Raw genomic sequence first — 18,623 nt, 5'->3', positions numbered from 1 at the left:
CATAGAATAGAATAGAATATATTTATTCACTACAATAGCCGGAGCTAGCATTAGCATGTCATGACAAAAATAGTTTATACCTTCAAAAACACTCACAGGAAAATTTAAACAAACAATATATTAATCAAACACATATGAATCAAACATTAAATATTAGTCGCGTCAGTATTATTAAAATGACAGGTAAAATATGGAACAAATGATTTGCGATATCTCTCAGTACTATAGGCTGAGCAAGTCAGTAACTATGGACAATTCTTTTTTATTTGTCGGAGTCTAGTAACTGGACCTTCAGTTGGGGGGCTCTCAAGGTTGGGTAGTAGACGACAATGAGTTGGGAAATTTTTGCTTACAATTCCCTCTCCCGTGATAGACATCAAGTTCACCAGAAACAAATAAATGGGTACGCCAACTAGAAAAAGTTGTAAACCCCTCATTGGTGAAGATCATTGTAGCCCAACAGCCGATTGTTACTTACAAGCCCCCTACACGTCTTACCACTGGAACCACAACTAGCAAAAGTGGCAAACTCCTCATTGCCAAAGATGATTGTAAGCTAACAGCCGTTTCTCGCCCAAAGTGAACCGATTCTTGCATATAAGTCCCTCTCCCGTGATAGGCATCACGGAAACAAATAAACGGGTACACCAACTAGCATAGTTGCAAAGCCCTCATCACTGAAGCTGACTGTAGTCTAACAGAAGATTATTACTTACAAATCCCCTACATGTTTTACCACTGGAACCAAATTGGTTTTACCATCAAATACACTGGAAACACATAATAGATACACCAACTAGCAAAAATTACTAGCCCCTCATTGCCGAAGGTGATTATTACCTAACAGCCGACTGTTGCTTACAAGTCCTCTATATGTCTCACAATTTGTATCGGCCTACATTTCGTTTCAGTGTGTACCTTACTACTGAAGTTGTCAGCCCCTTGAAACTTTCAAACAGGTATACCCCATGAAGGAATTTTTGTACCAAAAATGAATGCCATATACTTTGATCAGCTCATAAAGAGCTATCGATCGCTGTCGAAAAAAATTCTATCTGTCTTAGTTCAAAAGTTGATTTTTTTTGCCGTAGGCCAACTTTCTAACGTCACCACTTTGAAAGGAGCAAAGGATAAGCTCCAATTTCTTTAGCAATGAGAGAAATTTTAAAGTTTATTAGGCACATCTGATACCATTTCTCTACTACAATCCCAAGTCCGAAAAACCAAATGATAAACTCAGCTGAAATCACGAACAGAAACGGGTAGAAACAATAGATGGCAGCACTTTCGGACCCGTGGAAAAATGCTACATTTTTGCTTCTGTAAATTTTTCTATTTATCACTCAAAGAAGATATATTGGCTGTGGGGCCGGGTAACTACCGCATATATATACTACTTATAGATTTTAGTCCATCTTTAATATGAAAGTGGTGCCTGCTTGCCTGCTTGCCTGCTTGCCTGCTAGCCTGCTAGAACGGAGCTTTCCGCTCGAAAGGAGAAACATGGTTTGATGAAACGAAAGATTGGCTACACAACTTCAGATAATCCTTTCTGACATAGGCTATATAACTCCACTTCACTTTACACACCATAGGCTCCGGCTCTCGGACAAGCAAAAACCATCCTCTGTAGCCCCAGGCAAGAGTTTTGCGGAGCTTTCCAAAATATAATGTCATATTCATCAATCCGGCCTGAGGTCCACACTTTCCGTAAAAACTGCACAGGTTGGACCCTTACCAGTTTCCAGGAATAAGCTGAGATCGACGGCAAAGAAAAAAAAAATACGGTACAAAACCAAACTGTTGCTCTCGCAACACAATTTGTGCAAATTGGTGCACATTGTATTCGATCTTTTAAATCTGAAAGAATTAAATGTTTACGTAACGGGTACAAACGATAACGTAAAACAATGAGGTAGTTTCGTAATAATTAGTGTCACCTATGGTATTTTAATACTGAAAAGTTACGGATAGCTTTATAATACCAACTAGATTATATAAGATATTGTTCCAAGTTTTCATCCGTCAAGATGTCTACGATTGAAAAGGACAAACTTCAACTGCCCTTCTTTCGATTTTATTTTGTAGTTGTTGTTTTTTCAACGCTGAGGAATAGCCTTTGGTCAGGTGATAACTGATTGCGTTCTTGTTTGAACATACAATTTTAAAAACTTCGATAGGCTGACAATTTCTTCATTTAACAGATAGTGAAGAAACAAGCACAAACAATGAGATAGTTTCAGAATAATTAATAGAATGTCATCTATGGTATTTTGATCCTGAAAAGTTAGGGATAGCTTTATAATACCAACTAGATTATAGAAGATATTGTTCCGAGTTTTCATCCGTCACGATGTCTACGATTGAAAAGGATAAAGTTCAACTGGCTGCAAAGTCAGCTTAGGCCTTTCTTTCGATAGTATTTTGTTGTTGTCTTTTTAACGCTGAGGAATAGCCTTTGATCATGTGATTACTCATCGATGGCGAAGAAACAAAACCAAAGTGTTGCTCTCGCAACACTTGACGTTGCCTGGGCAACGTAGGTCTAGTTTATTTTCCAGAGATGATCGTATCAACCCAATGGTCCTAGAATGTCGCGAGAGGGCTCATTCTAACGTAAATTACAAGTTCTAGTGCGCTTTTTATGTGACAAAATAAAAAGGCCCTCTCCCACAATCATTTTCTTCCCAAAGTCACCGGATCAAAATTTTGAAATAGTCATTTTGTTCAGCATAGTCGAAAAACATAATAATTGTGTCTTTTGAGACGACTTAATCCCCTACAGTCCCCAGGGGAGGGGCTGCAAGTTACGAACTTTGACCATTGTTTACAAATAGTAATGGTTATTGAGAATTGTACAGATGTTTTCAGGGAGACTTTTTCGTGTCGAGGAGGAGGGGGAGCAGGGGGTTCCGTTTGGTACTATAAACCCCGAAATAATAAAAAAACGTATCCGTGAGCTTCCTCCTCGAAAAAAAATGCGAAATTCCAAATTTTTGTAGATATGAGACTGAAACCTCTACAATACTGCTCTCTGATCTGCCAAATTGGACAGTGTAATTTTCATGCCACTACTCCCTTGAGGGGTATTCTTTTGCCTTTTAAAAAATCCGGCAATTTTCCTCAGGCTTGGAGCTTTTGTTCGTTAACATTAAACTTGATTAAAGTTTACCATTGTTCTTTTTTCTTTAGAGTTTCGGTTACTGCTAGCCCACACCACTGTTTGCTTAAAGTTTATTACCACGAACTGTTTTGAATCACCAAATTCTATGAACAAAGCATTGCACAAAAAAACGTGTCAAATTTTTAAGCTTTTATCTACCACAAAACTTTTTCAAAATTTCTTAACAGCATTCATTAAGTTAGTTTTATACCTCCTCTAGTTTATCTGAACATAAAACTTAATAACATTCTTGAAAAATTTTATCTATGCTCTTTGACAACCTGGATACACAACACATACACTCTTTTGATCTAAACAAATTTAATGAGCAAATGCAGTAATAGAAGTAGCCTCAAAAAATTGAACCTAATGCCCTCAGTCGTTCTGGGGATATTGCTGAGAATTCTTATTGGCAACTAGCATAAAAATAATGTGTTTTGATTTAATTTTAAAACAATATTTAGTTTTTAAGCATAATGGGTAAATTGCATAGCTTTAGGGGGTTTACCTGCCCAATAACCCTAGAGATATATGTATAATAGACTGTTCAGTTAAGTTGAACAAAATGCCTGTCTTAAAATTTTGATTGAAAGTGTTTGGAAAATTATGGGCTAAACAGGAGAGCTGATTGTCCTCATACTTTTGACTCTTAAAATGTGCACTAGAACTTTTAATTCCTGATCCAATTAGCTCCTATAAAATATCAATGATATTACTAGCTATAATAGAGCAATACTGCCTATGATATAGCTTATGTGCCCTTTTAATACCTGCATGCACATAATTTTTTTGTTTAACTGAAACTTCACCTAAACATTCCCTAAAAGTTTCATCTTATTGCTCTTAATTGCATTAGTTACAGTAAACATAAAGGCAATATTAAAATTATACAAATAGCGTCTTCTGGCTATTTCAAAAGTTCGCCACAACTTGCCCAGAAAGGTCTACCTTTATAATGTAAGCTGTTATTGTGATATCGCTTTGCGACATTTTTGACAATCTACATGATATACTTGATATACATGATATGCAAAATAAAAACAAACTTTTACTATTATCAGAAATCCTATTAGGTTTTGAAATATGATTTGGTGAACAAAAATTAAAACGATTCGAATTAATAAGATCATTATAAACGCAGCATAGATAAGTTTCACCAGTATCATATATAGGGCAATAACGCTGCCACAGCAAAGAGCGATGGGGGCAAAATGTATTTTTATTTTTTGGTTTTTAGACTAGGGAACTCCGTAAACAAGGAATTTTAGTAGAAACTGTGAAATGGGCTCATTCGGTTGGAAATAAAAATTGAAAGCTCTAGTCCCATTTTTAGATTTCGGGAGTGATCGGAGAGCAGCCATCCCTCCCCCCACGCCAGTCATTTTCCAAACACTTCCAATCAAAATTCTGAGATAGTCATTTTATTAAGGGTAGTCGAAAGGTCCAGTAAATATATATGAGAATGACAACTTCCACCCACAGTCATGAGGGGAAGGGCTGTAAGTCTTGCCCCAACGGCATATAAGGCTCTTATAAAAAGGAGGGTCGTATGAGCTTAGGAAAGAGGGCTCATTAGATTGGAACTCAGAGACTCAAGTGCCCTTTTTAGGAGTCAAATTGATCCGAAGGTAGCTTCCTCCCTTAAGTTTTTTTTCCACAAAATACATCCAATGGGAATTTTGAAATAGTTGTTTGTTCAAAAACAGTCCAAAGATCACATAACAGGGCCTTTTGGGTTGACAAAATTCTCTAGAGTCTGGGGGAAAGGGTTGTAATATATGCTTCAGGACATTCAAGGTTGTTATGGATGGGATGGCTGTGTAAACTTTAAGGAAGCCTAAATTGATTGAAAATTTAAAGTTCTATTTTTTTAATCAAAAGTGAAGGAGGGTGACTAGCCCCACTCCCTTCTCTCAGACAGCCTATTTTCCCCAAACGCATCGAATCGGAATCGTGTAGTTTCCATAAAGAGCTTGCAACAATGCCTTCAGGGTTGACACAACCCCAAAGTCCAGGAACAAGGGTTGTAAGTTATGCCCCGGACATATAAAATTTATATGGAATGAGTGGCTACATAAATTTCGAATCAGATTGGGCACATGTGTTTGGAAGTCGTGAGTTCTAGTGCTCTTGACCTTTTTTGAAATTTTAATTTTCATGCCAATACCCCTTGAGGGGTATTATTTTGAATTGCATATTGAACAAAGCATTGCACAAAAAAATGTGTCACATTTTTAGCTTATATCTACCACAAAACTTTTTCAATTTTTTTTTAGCAGTATTCACCCTTAACTTAGTTTTATAACTCCTCTTGTTGATCTGAAAATAAAACTCAATAACATCCCCAAACAATTCTACCTCCTTGACAACATGGATAAACTTACACTCTTTTGTTTTGATCAAATTTAATGAGCAAACGTAGTAATAGAAGTAGCCCCAAAAAATTGAACTTAATACCCTCAGTCGTTCTTGGGATATTGCTGAGATGTCTTATTGGCAACTAGCTTAAAAAAATTGTGTTTTGATTTAATTTTAACGCAATATTTAGTTTTTAAGCATAATGGGTAAATTGTATAACATTAGGAGGTTGTCCTATTCAATAACCCTAGAGATATATGTATAGTAGACTGTTCAGGTAAGTTGTCAAAATGCCTGTCTTAAAATTTTGATTGAAAGTGTTTGGAAAATTATGGGCTAAGAGAGAGCTGATTGTCCTCCAATACCTTTTTACTCTTAAAATGTGCACTAGAACTTTTAATTTCTGATCCAATAAGCTCCTATAAAATATCAATCATATTACTAGCTGTGATAGAGCAGTACTGCCTATGATATTGCCTATATGCCCTTTTAATGCTTCCATGCATATAATTTTTTTTCTTTTAACTGAAACTTCCCCTAAATGTTCCCTAAAAGTTTCATCTTAATGCTCTTAATTGCATTAGCTACAGTAAACGTAGAGGCATTATTAAAAGTATACAAATAGTGTCTTCTGGCTATTTCAAAATTTTGCCACAACTTGCCCAGAAAGGTCTAACTTTATAATGTAAGCTGTTATTGTGATATTGCTTTGCCACCCTTTTGACAATCTATATGATATAGTTTGCTTTTATTTTGTTCGATAAGTTCAATATTAGCATAAATATCCCTCTAAAGGTTCACCTTAATACCCTTAGCTTGTATAGTAACAATTATTATAAAGGAAGCAGCCGTAGTAGCTGTGGTAGTAGTAGTATTAGCGTAAAAATGTTTTCTTTTTTGGTCAATTGATTATTTTTTTTTATCAATTCCCGAAAGTTAAAATTAATAAACAAAGTCATCCTTGAGTAATTTGTATAGTAACAATAGTTGTATTAGCTGTAGTAGCATTAGTAGCAGTATGCAAATAGCATCTTTGGTTTTTTTTTTTTAACGTCCCCATAATACACGATGAAAGTTTCAACTTATTACCTTCAACCGTTCCTCAAGCATTAAGTGTCATCATACTTAATAGTTTGCTTCCTACAGAAACCAAGCTAAAGCCTCTGTAATTACCACGCTCACTCATATCACCTGTTTAATGAAAAGATTAGCTAGTCTACAATCCCTTTCAACTTATAAAAAAGGGCTAGAAATCTTAGTTTTTGATGTAATGAGCACCCTCCAAAGTTTCTGCAACCATGAGGAGATGGGATGGACGAAGAAAGGGCAGCTCCTCTCCTCTATGGAATAAACTCTGCTTATTTTGGGGTTTATCGTTGCTCTTTACTGTCATAATAACTGCTTAAACCAGAAATAACTGCTTTCTCGGAAAGCATTAGCAAGTAGAAAATAATTGGACCGTTATGAAACGTTTTAAAGTTTCTTTTACAGTTTGTTTTCTTTTGTAGAGAGAGGAGGGGGGTATTTTCGACGGGGCCTGTTTTCTGGGAAGTACTTTTTGTGGAGGGGCTAACTTTTAGAATCTTTTTTATCACCAACATACCGAGATACTCCTTCCTCAGTCATGAAGTAATGATGTGATAAGATTATTCTTCTGAAATTTATAGAATACGCTTGCCCCGATATTACCCAAATTTCAATCTCTTCTATTTGGAAAAAATTGTTCATTTTAATTCCGTTGCGGTAAAATTTTACGGTCAGTAACAGTGATTAAATGTGCAATTACTCAAGTAATTGACTCACTTGACTCATTTATACTCATATAATTACTCATCTATAATTACTCCTGAGTAATCGCAATTACTCATTTTAATTCCGTTGCTAAAATGGTACGGTCAGTAACAGTGATTAAATGTGCTATTACTCAAGTAATTGACTCACTTGACTCATTTATACTCATGTAATTACTCATCTACAATTACTCATGAGTAATCGCAATTACTCATTTTAATTCCGTTGCTAAAATTTTACGGTCAGTAACAGTGATTAAATGTGCTATTACTCAAGTAACTGACTCACTTGACTCATTTATACTCATATATTTACTCATCTATATTTACTCATGAGTAATCGCAATTACTCATTTTAATTCCGTTGCGGTAAAATTTTACGGTCAGTAACAGTGATTAAATGTGCAATTACTCAAGTAATTGACTCACTTGACTCATTTATACTCATATAATTACTCATCTATAATTACTCATGAGTAATCGCAATTACTCATTTTAATTCCGTTGCTAAAATTTTACGGTCAGTAACAGTGATTAAATGTGCCATTACTCAAATTTCCGTATATCATTTCAGAATGTTTATGAAATATGGTACTTGAAAAGGAAGAAATTTAAATGAAAACATTTTGGACCTCAAAGGTTTTAAATGGAAACTATGTGACGAATACCTAAAATATTTATATTAGAAACATGTTTTTCCAAAATTGTATTGTTTGCTCTTTTATTACAAAGAACAGTTACAAAATGTAACTAAAGAAAGACTGCCAAATGTTAATCGATATTCCAAAAACACAATTAGGATATCTATAAATATGGCAAAAATATTAACTTTTTCCACGGATTCTAAATGCATGTATTAAATCTCTAACTATACCATTTGAAAGCTATTAGCCGGTGAAAATTTAAACTGAGAGTTAGGGACAATTTTAAAACTTAAGACAAACAGAAAATATTCTGTATATTAAAGGAGGCTTTACTCGTCTCTACACCTCGCTCTTTCTGCTAAAAGTTTAGCTTTCTAAAAAGTTTTAAGAACGAATACTGAAACGCAAAATCCTTTGAATTGGAACAAGAACCTTATTTCAAGCACAAAACACTTTACTGTAATGATTGAGGGATAGAGATGGGGGCAGCCCACCTCTTATAAGAAATAATTTTTGTTCCTTGCTAGTTTTAATGCTACTCCTTATTTTCAGTTGAAAAAACTTTGCTTTTTATTTTTGAATTATTTTTCAAGTCCTACCACGAATTACAACTCCCCCCCCCACCCTTCTCCGAAGACGTATCTGAAAAACATCCCACATAAAAACCTTTACTATTATCAGAAATCCTTTTAGGTTTCCAAATATGATTTGGCGAACAAAAATAAAAACAAATCGAATTAACGAGTTCATTATAAATGTAGCATAGATAAGTTTCACCAGTATCATAGATAGGGCAATAACGTTGCCACAGCAAAGAGCGATCAGGGCAAAATGTATTTTTTTTATTTATTTTTGTTTTTTAGACCAGGGAACTTTCTAAACAAGTAGTAGTAACTTTGAAATGGGCTCATTCGATTGAAAATTAAAATTGAAAGTTCTAGTCCTATTTTTAGATTTTGGGAGTGATCGGAGAGCAACCATTCCCCACCCTCTCCCCCACGCCCATCATTTTCCAAACACTTCCAATCAAAATTCTGAGATAGTCATTTTGTTAAGGGTAGTCGAAAGGTTCAGTAAATTTGTATGAGGATGACAACTCCCACTCACAGTCATTAGGAGAAGGGCTGTAAGTCATGCCCCAAAGGCATATAAGGCTCTTATAAAAAGGAGGGTTGTATGAGCTTAGGAAAGAGGGCTCATTAGATTGGAACTCAGAAACTCTAGTGCCCTTTCTTATGAGTCAAATTGATCCGAGGGTAACTTCCTCCCTTAAGTTCTATTTCCACAAAATACGTCCAATGGGAATTTTGAGATAGTTGTTTGTTCAAAAACAGTCCAAAAATCACATAACAAGGCCTTTGGGGTTGGCATAATCCTTTAGAGTCTGGGGGCAAGGGTTGTAAGATAAATTTCAGGGCATTCAAGGTTGTTATGGATGGGATGGCTGTGTAAACTTTAAGGAAGCCTAAATTGATTGAAAATTTAAAGTTCTATTTTCTTTTAGTCAAAAATGAAGCAGGATGAGTAGCCCCACTCCCTGCTCTCAGACAACCTGTTTTCCCCAGACGCATCCGTGTAATATCCATAAAGAGCATACAACAATGCCATCAGGGTTGACAGAATCCCCAAAGATAAGGAACAAGGGTTGTAAGTTATGCCCCAGGACATATAAGGTTTAGATGGAATGGGTGGCTATATAAAACTCAAATCAGATTGGGCACATGTGATTGGAAGTCGTGAGTTATAGTGCTCTTAAGAGTCAAAAGTGAATTGATTGCAATCAACCCCTCCGTCACAAACCTATCATTCTCCAAAACACGGCTGATCGAAATTTTAAGAGAACTATTTTGTTCAGCATTGTCGCAAGGTACTGTAACTATGTATTGGATGATTTGAACCACCCCACAGTCCTCAGGGAAAAGGCTGTAAACTAGGCAGTTTGTTTATTGTCTTCATATAGTATATGTTATCGAGAAAGGTATGTGTTTTTGAACTTCACTTTCCAAAAAGACGAAGAGTATTCAGGTGAGTCTTTCAGAGAATGATGAGGGGAGTGTTAACTAAATCAAAAGACATTCTGTATACAGATTCTCAAAAGGGCGTACCTCAGGAACGACTGGGTATATTAATTTGGAACTTACAGGAAATAATAAGGGAGATGATCAAAAAGACAAATTTCTTATGCTACCACTACTAATGCACATTCCACTGCTATTACAGCTATCACTACTACTACTGCTACCACACTGCTTCATTTACAACGTTGAGGAGAAATTTCAATCAAAGGACGCTGTGCTTGTATATTGTTAAATGAGCGTATCTCAAGAATTGAATTTGGTTATTAAGTCGCAACTTTTAGAGAATGTTAAAAGGGGAAGATAAACTGACCAAAAGGCAATATGCTACTGGTAACATTACGATCAGTGCTACATTTACTATTAGTACTACTGCTCCAATTCCTTTTTGAGGAATTGAGGAAATTCTATTGCAACTACTTATCATTGCAACACTTAAATACTACTGCCGCTTCCAGCATTACCAAAATTACTATCAATACTACTCCTTGTTACACCAATACCACTACTGTAACTACTATTACAACTATGTGTAAGGGTATGATAATGAAACATTCAAGGAGTTTTATTGGGAGTGAAAATGAACTTAATCACAACTCGCCGTCTGTCTGTAGGCTTTCTAAAGGGTTTAACATTATCTCAGGAACAGTTTAGTGTATGAATTTGAAACTAGCAGGGCATGTTTTGAGGAATGCTTAACAAACCTGCATAATCCAAACATTCTTAATGAAGGGTTAGATTTTTTTATTATAGCTTTGTCTGTTTTGTTACTATGTGGCTTATTTTTCTGTTTCCACTTTCATTCTCATTTTATTTAGAAAAAACCCCAGTTCCCCCCTCTTTTCGGTTGAGAATTAGTTTCTCCGAAAATTTTATCAAAACTATGATAAGCCTGTCTAATCTAAGCAATCTTAGTGGCTGTTAGTTTTCTATTTTGTCTCTTTTGTTACTATAAAGCTCAATTGCAGTTTCCTCTGTCATTCTCATTTGATTTGGAAAAATTGGCTCCAAATTTACCTCCTCTCTCCCCCAGGATTCTTACAAAATTATGCTATTTTATTGGAGGCATAACAGTTGTCAGCCCTATTCATGTGAATTTATACTCGTCTTGAGTTTGAATTGGTTATTTATTCTAATTTGTTGTTTGTCTTGGATTTCATTTATTTATTGATGGTGATTTTTTTTACGCCTGGAAGTTTTATGTTGGTTTTATGCTTACAAAATAAGGAGTTACTATGATTTTAAACGCTAAGATATTCTTTTATCTTTTGCCACGTGGAGAAGGTGTGTAGGCCAAGCACGTTTTCTATGCGCCATTGTTTTCTTTTTTACTTTTTAGATAACCATTCACTCTGGAGACATGACCGTCGGTGTGGTTTTCATGGATGGACATTACATCTTTTATCTGACAATATAACAGTTGCTCAGTGTGATCCAGATGGGAGGTACCCATGCTGTGGAGGAGGACGTTGCGGATTGAGCAGTTATCATTGTGACTGTAAGGATTGTATTGACTACAGAGTGAGTATTTTTAGCTATTTATTTATCCATATTCAAAATTCTCCTCTAGCTCTTTTTCCTGAAAGCATAACTTTACTTTAAAGAATACTGCTAGAGAGCAGTAATTGACCTTAATCGACAACTTATCCACATACTTTCACCTTTGGGAGAATTCCTGATCAATATTGGTAATCATAACTAGAAATATGAGTGGTCCCAAAAAGGTTCCCTTTTCGACACGTTTAACTGATACGTCAGCGTGTTTAATTGATAATATTGTTTCATCTCTTAATTCGGTTTGCAATCCTGTTGTAGTGAGTGATATTTCAGACTATTTTCCTGTACTTTCCAGCTTTAGCCATGAAAAAACGTTGTGTAGAAATACTCCAGCATCTGCTTCAGCTTCTCTTAGGTTTGTTCTGACTGAATTGATCCGCCTCAGATTCCATTTAGCTGAGAAGACATGGAAAATTTGGTTAGAATAATGATTTTTTTTCCAAAGTTTAATTCCTTTTACGAGTCAGTGAGAGTCAAGAGTCTATTTTTGACGTACGTGCTCTGTCCCCCTTTACTTCAAGATTAAAAAGGTCTATTCTTCTTAGCTCCTGGATGACCCTTGGCCTTCTAAAGAGTTGGAGAAGAAAAAACTCTCTTTGGAAAGCTTTTAAGTCAGCAAAGCCATCTTTGATTCTGCACGTCTTCAGCTATTCAAACTCTACAGGAATCTTTTCAACTCCTTGTGCCGGAAGGCCAAATTCCTGTATTATTCCAAAAGGTTCTTGGATTGTGAGAAAGATGTTCAAAAAACCCGACAAGAGATCAATTCTGTCCTGTATGGTTCTTTTCCAGCTCCTTCTATCCCTCCAAATCTTGCAGTTGGTGATGTAGTTGTTGAGGGTGTTCCATCTGTTCAAGAACCATGTACATAATATTTTGCCAACATTGAAAAACTACCGCGTCTTCAGTTAGGTTTTCACAGTCACAACCAGATTACAAATCTTATCTTGGTTTGCCTTGCCTCAAATTGATTGTGTTGTATACTGCTTCTGATTTTAAAGTGGCCAGGATTGTAAATAGCTTGAAAGGTTCTTCGTCATCTGACCCTGACTGCATTCCAACTATGGTAGCTGAGTCCATTCTTCCTTCAATTATTTCGCCATTGACGGAGATTATAAATCTTCTTTTTGAAAACGGGACTTTTCTCAATTCTCTTAAGCGACTTAGAGTAATTGTTTTATGTAAAGGCGGACAACGAAATAATGTGGCTAATTATCGCCCTTTGCTTGAGTTTCTTAAAATCTCTTTATGTTTGAGACTTTTAATTATTGTTGTGTGTTTTTGTTTTGTGTGTGTTGTGTGTATTGTTGTGAGTTTTTAATTGTGTGTGTGTTGTGTGTGCATGAGTTGAGCCTTCGAAAGGTTGAAATGCATTATATTGAAAATATCTTTTTTTTTTACTATTTGTTTCATTTTTGTGTTCTTCCCTCTTTTTTTCTCTGGTTATAGAGCCTCACAGGGGAGTCTATGTTAAATTGTTTTTGTGGTAAGTTTATTCAATAAATAAACTGATTGATTGATTGAACTCTGGATTTCAAGAATAAATTATCTTCATTACTTTTCTGGTGCTGGAAAGATAAGATAAGCAATCATAAAGAAATTCAAGATTAATAATTAGTTTATTGGTATTGACAATCTCTACGTCTTTTTTTAGGTAATTTTCACAGGTATGGGACTCAAAGACACTAGTCGTTTTTGTATTGCTTGACAATTTGTCTTCACTAGATTCTAATATAAAAAAAAAGTTTATTCAAATGAAAATAAGGAGCCGAACAGAAATTATTACGTATATGTAGGCGGTTGCCAACTCCCCAACACCTCACTCTTTTCGCTAAACATCGTATTACTTTCAAAAAAGCGCCTTATTGAATGGCCCTTGAGTTTCAGAAGTAATTCTTAAAGTGTTGGGGAAAATTCAAACTTTAGCTTAAAGAACGAGGTGTTGAGGAGGGGGTAACCCCCTGCATATACATAATAATTTTTGTTCGTTTTAAGTTTTAATGTTACTTCTTACTTTCAGTTTAAATGTTGCTCTTAATTTATGACTGTTTTTTAAATAATTCCAGGAAATCTGGCCCCACGTGCACGGAAAAACCCCCTCCCTATAAAAATATCCTCTTGACAATTCAATCTCTTTGAAAATTTACGGCAGACAATTACTTTGAACCACTCCGCGCGTAAAATTGAAACGGATAAGAGAAATCAAGACATATCAAAGAATTTTGTATAAGAATTTTGGCAAATTCCAGCAGTGTATAATTCCCCCTAACAAGTTCATTCCCTGTAAACTTCTCTATCCATGGAAAATTACCCCTTGAAAAAAAACAGTAGAAAATTTCTCTTTGCTCCCACCCGAAAATATATGCATGCATCCCAATAACAAATACTATGCCTAAAAAATGGACAAATTTTATAGCTTAACGACCTTTTGCCTGGGGCTTTGACGGGTTTGTGTTATATCCATAGGTATAGTTATTGGGCCGTTCTGCTACGATGAACAAAATGGCTATCTTGAAATTTTGATCAGACTGTTTTGGGAAAAAAGGAGCGGATGAGGGGGCCTTATTGCCCTCCCATTTTTTGGTCACTAACAAAGGGTACTATAACTATTAGTGTCTGTTCAAATGAGCACTTAAAAAACAAATAATTAAACACCTTTGTTCGTTCTTTCTTCTGGCAAAAAAATACAAAATTCCACATTTTTGCAGATAGGAGCTGGAAATCTATACAGTAGGATTCTCTGATAAGGTAATTGATCTGATCTGATGGTATGAAAATCACTTGAATTTTATGGGATGGTTCCCTCTTTTTTCAAAAATCAGGGAACTTTTCTTAGGCTCGTAACTTTTGATGGATAAAGCTACACTTAATTAAACTATATGTTAGAAATCAGCATAAAAATCCAATTCTTTTGAAATATCTATTGGTATCAAAGTTCTGTTTTTTAAGAGTTTTGATTAATATTGAACTGGGTCGCTTCTTACTTACAGTTCAGTATCACGAGCTGTTTGACAAGATATATGTGGGGTAATTTGCAATTGATGGTAGGGTAGTGATTTTTGAAGAATCGACCAATCCAGGAGAATTACTGATGTCATTACGCGAAACACAAGGTACGGTTTGCGAATTTACAATGTCAATTTGTACGTTTACTTCAAGTTGATTATAACTGTTAGTTGAGTTTTCTTCATTAGAAGCAAGGTGGGAATAAACCAGGGCACCGGTGGAGGGCATTGCCTCCTGGAAATTTGGTAGCCCTCAATGAATATTCTGGGGTAATTGGCACGAGAATGTATCATGCAGATTTATATTTTTTTGTAATAAATATTCTTTCACAATTGACAAAAAGAAGCGTCATATCAAACAGTTCGTGGTAATGAACTGTAGTAAGGAGCGACCCGGCTCAATAGTAACCGAAACTATAAAAAATGGAATTTCCATACCGATAGTTACATCAAAGGAATCTTATTTTAATGCTGATTTTAAATATATAAGTTTCATCAAGATTAGTCTTACCCATCAAAAGTTACGAGCCTGAGAAAATTTGCCTCATTTTAAAAAAAATAGGGGGAAATACCCCCTAAAAGTCATACGATCTTAACGAAAATCACACCATCAGATTCAGCGTATCAGAGAACCTTATTGTAGAAGTTTCAAGCCCCTATCTACAAAAATGTGGAATTTCGCATTTTTTGCCAGAACACGCATCACAGATGCGTGTTTTTTTGTGTTTTTTTTTTCAGGGGTGATCGTATCGACTCAATGGTCCTAGAATGTCGCGGAAGGGCTCATTCTAACGGAAATTAAAAGTTCTAGCGCCCTTTTTAAGTGACCAGAAAAATTGGAGGGCACCTAGGCCCCTCCACACTCATTTCCCCCCAAAGTCACCGGATCAAAATTCTAATATAGCCATTTTATTCACCATAGTCGAAAAACCTAATAACTATGTCTTCGGGGACGACTTACTCCCCCGCAGTCCCCGTGGGAGGGGCTGCAAGTTGCAAACTTTGACCTGTGTTTACATATAATAATGGTTACTGGGAAGTGTACAGACGTTTTCAGGAGGTTTTTTGTTGGGGGGGGGGAGAGTTGAGGGGGGAGGTTAAGTGGGAGGATCTTTTCATGGAGGAACTTCTCATGGGGGAAGAGACTTTCAGTGGAGGGGGCGCAGAATTTTCTAGCATTATTTATGAAAACAATGAAAAAATAAATATGAAAAGTTTTTTCTACTGAAAGTGAGGAGCAGCAGTTACGGAAAGTGGGAGTTTTTTACGGAAATCCTCAGGGCGGATTGATGAATATGGCATTAGATGTTGGAAAGCTCCGCAGAACTCTTGCCTGGGGCCGAAAACGATGGTTTTTGCTTGTCCTCGAGCCAGAGCCTATGGTGTGCAATGTGAAGTGGAGTTATGTAGCCTATGTCAGAGAGGAGTATCTGAAGTTGTGCAGCCGAGCTTGCGTTTCATCAAACCATGTTTCTGCTTTCGAGTGGAAAGCTCCGTTCAAGCAGGCAGGCACCACTTTCAAATTAAAGATGGACTAAAATCTATAAGTGTTAAATATATGCGGCAGTTACCCGACCCCAAAGCCAATATATCTTGTTTGAGTGATAAATAGAAAAATTTACAGAATCAAAAAAGCGGCATTTTCCCACGGGTCTGAAAGTGCTGCCGTGAAGAATGGAAATAATATTTACAAGTTCTAGATACGTGATTGACATAATTGGAATGGATCCGCTCTCTTTTGGGGAGTTGGGGGGGGGGATAATTCGGAAAAATTAGAAAATTAAGGTATTTTTAACTTAAGAACGGGTGACCGGATCTTGATGAAATTTGATATTTAGAAGGAACTCATTTCTCAGAGCTCTTATTTTAAATCCTGATCAGATCTGCTGACATTGGGGGGGATTTGAAGGGAGAAACCGGAAATATTGGAAAACGCTAAGAGTGGAGTTTGGGATGAAACTTGGTGGGTAAAATAAGCAAATGTCGTAGATTTGTGATTGACATAGCCGAGCTAGATTCACTCTCTTTGGAGGGGCTAGGGGGGGGGGTCAGTGTTTTGGCGTGTCTTTTGTTTCTGGACGTGCTAGGACGATGAAAATTGGTAGGTGTATTAGGGACCTGCGCAATTTGACTTGATAAAGTCGTTTTTCCTGACTCGACCATCTGGGGGGGGGGGCTGAAGGGAGAGGAGAAATTAGAAAAATGAGGTATTTTGAATTTACTAGTGGATGATCGGATCTTAGTGAATTTTGATATTTAGAAGGATCTCGTGTCTCAGAGCTCTTATTTTAAATCCCGACCGGTATTAAGCCTCTGATTTTCCTTTTAAATCAATGTATTGGTTGTTAGAATTTTGCTAGAGCTCATGCCATGTAAGCTCTTGGCTCTCCCGACCTCTTCATAAGTTCCATACGAGCGCTTAGCTCTTTTTATGTGTTTATTTAATTAGATAGATCTACATGCTCGTTTTGATTTAGTTCAGCGTTCGTCTGAATCTTCTATCGTCTTGAAATTCGTCTTCTGAATCGTCTTGAAATTCTATGTCGTTGATTGAAATTGTGTCTGTAGTTGCTATTCTATCTGACTAAGGCTTGTAAGTCGTTTTTATTTTTAGTTAAACCAACATTTTTAGAGCAACAAAATAAAACACAATATAAGAATAAAGCGAGCACATCTTTGTAGAGCTAAAAACGAAGGATGGCCAAAATGAACTTCTTTTCTAGGTTTAATTTAGAGCTAAGCAGTAATTCGTAACGAATTACTGCGTGAATTACGAATTCGTACTCGATTGTGGAGTCGAGATAATCTTTTATCCTCCTTTGCGAAAATTCTTTTATAGTCTTTCACCGTCCAAGCGAGACTAACGACTTTTTTTTTTGCAGATCAACTGAACTCGTGCTATAAAAAAAACTCCACAGATTCTTAACGGAAAACTAGGAGTGCCGTGCAATGTACTCTTAAATGTTGCAAAAATAGACCATTAAAAGAGGGTTTTTATAGATAGACTATATTATTAAAAAAAATTACCTATAAATCTTTTTTTACTTAATAATTTTTTTTTGCTCTATTTTGAAAGTGTGCTAATTAATATTTATGGTCTAATATTTTACGTTTTGTTTCTGGCAGTTTGTCTGGACGTAACACAGTTCTTACCCTCTTTTTAACTACGGGGATTCCGTTCCCTATATGATGAGTTGTTCTAGCTATTTCCTTGTTCTCTAGCTTTCTTTTGACATTTTGTATCTTTTCTAAGCATTTTACCCTGACCGGAATTTCTTAGCCTTTTCCTGTCTTAAATACAGATTATACTATACTTTTCTAGGGCTTCTCGGTTTCATCTACGAGTTGCTTAACTCGGTAGAGTTCTGCTTGTTGCCCAATTATTTGTTCTTGCCTAGCAAAAGACGATAAGATCATTTTGACCATTTTTTATGGCACTTGGTATTAACCAAGTGACATATAGCAGTCGCCAATTCTGTCGGTCTGTCGTTTCCGGTTTTGCTACTTTAGGCACTTCCAGGTAAGCTAGGACGATGAAATTTGGCAAGCGTATCAGGGACCGGACCAGATTAAATTAGAAATAGTCGTTTTTCCGATTTGACCATCTGGGGGAAAGTGGGGGCCCGGTTAATTCGCAAAAAATAGAAAAAATGAAGTATTTTTAACTTATCAGTGGGTGATTGGATCTTAATGAAATTTGATGTTTGGAATGATATTGTGTCTCAGAGCTCTTATTTTAAATCCCGACCGGATCTGATGACATTGGGGGGAGTTGGAGGGGGAAAACCTAAAGTCCCGGTTTTGCTACTTTAGGCACTTCCAGGTAAGCTAGGACGATGAAATTTGGCAAGCATATCAGGGACCGGACCAGATTAAATTAGAAATAGTCGTTTTCCCGATTTGACCATCTGGGGGGGGGGGGGAGTAGGGGCCGGTTAATTCGGAAAAAATAGAAAAAATGAAGTATTTTTAACTTATGAGCGGGTGATTGGATCTTAATGAAATTTGATGTTTGGAATGATAGGGAGTTG

At 36.2% G+C, this 18,623-nt stretch overlaps 3 protein-coding genes across 4 annotated transcripts in view; 1 reads left to right on the top strand and 2 right to left on the bottom strand.

The window, feature by feature from the left end:
* Window positions 1–18,623, bottom strand: part of LOC136027642 (uncharacterized) — a 242,873-nt gene that overhangs the window by 49,878 nt on the left and 174,372 nt on the right. The gene's annotated exons all lie outside the window — the stretch shown is intronic.
* The window catches only part of LOC136027639 (uncharacterized), a 203,604-nt gene that overhangs the window by 22,071 nt on the left and 162,910 nt on the right, over window positions 1–18,623 (bottom strand). The gene's annotated exons all lie outside the window — the stretch shown is intronic.
* LOC136027640 (uncharacterized) overlaps window positions 1–18,623 on the top strand; it is a 41,555-nt gene that overhangs the window by 15,712 nt on the left and 7,220 nt on the right. For both annotated transcript variants that reach the window (XM_065705065.1, XM_065705066.1), the window contains exon 3: window positions 11,370–11,551. In XM_065705065.1, coding sequence (XP_065561137.1) covers window positions 11,370–11,551 — 182 coding nt within the window. The remainder of the gene's footprint in view (window positions 1–11,369; window positions 11,552–18,623) is intronic.

This window comes from Artemia franciscana, chromosome 5, assembly GCF_032884065.1.
Source record: "Artemia franciscana chromosome 5, ASM3288406v1, whole genome shotgun sequence".
NCBI classification, from domain to species: Eukaryota; Metazoa; Arthropoda; class Branchiopoda; order Anostraca; family Artemiidae; genus Artemia; species Artemia franciscana.
This window is presented reverse-complemented; position numbering and strand designations above follow the sequence as displayed.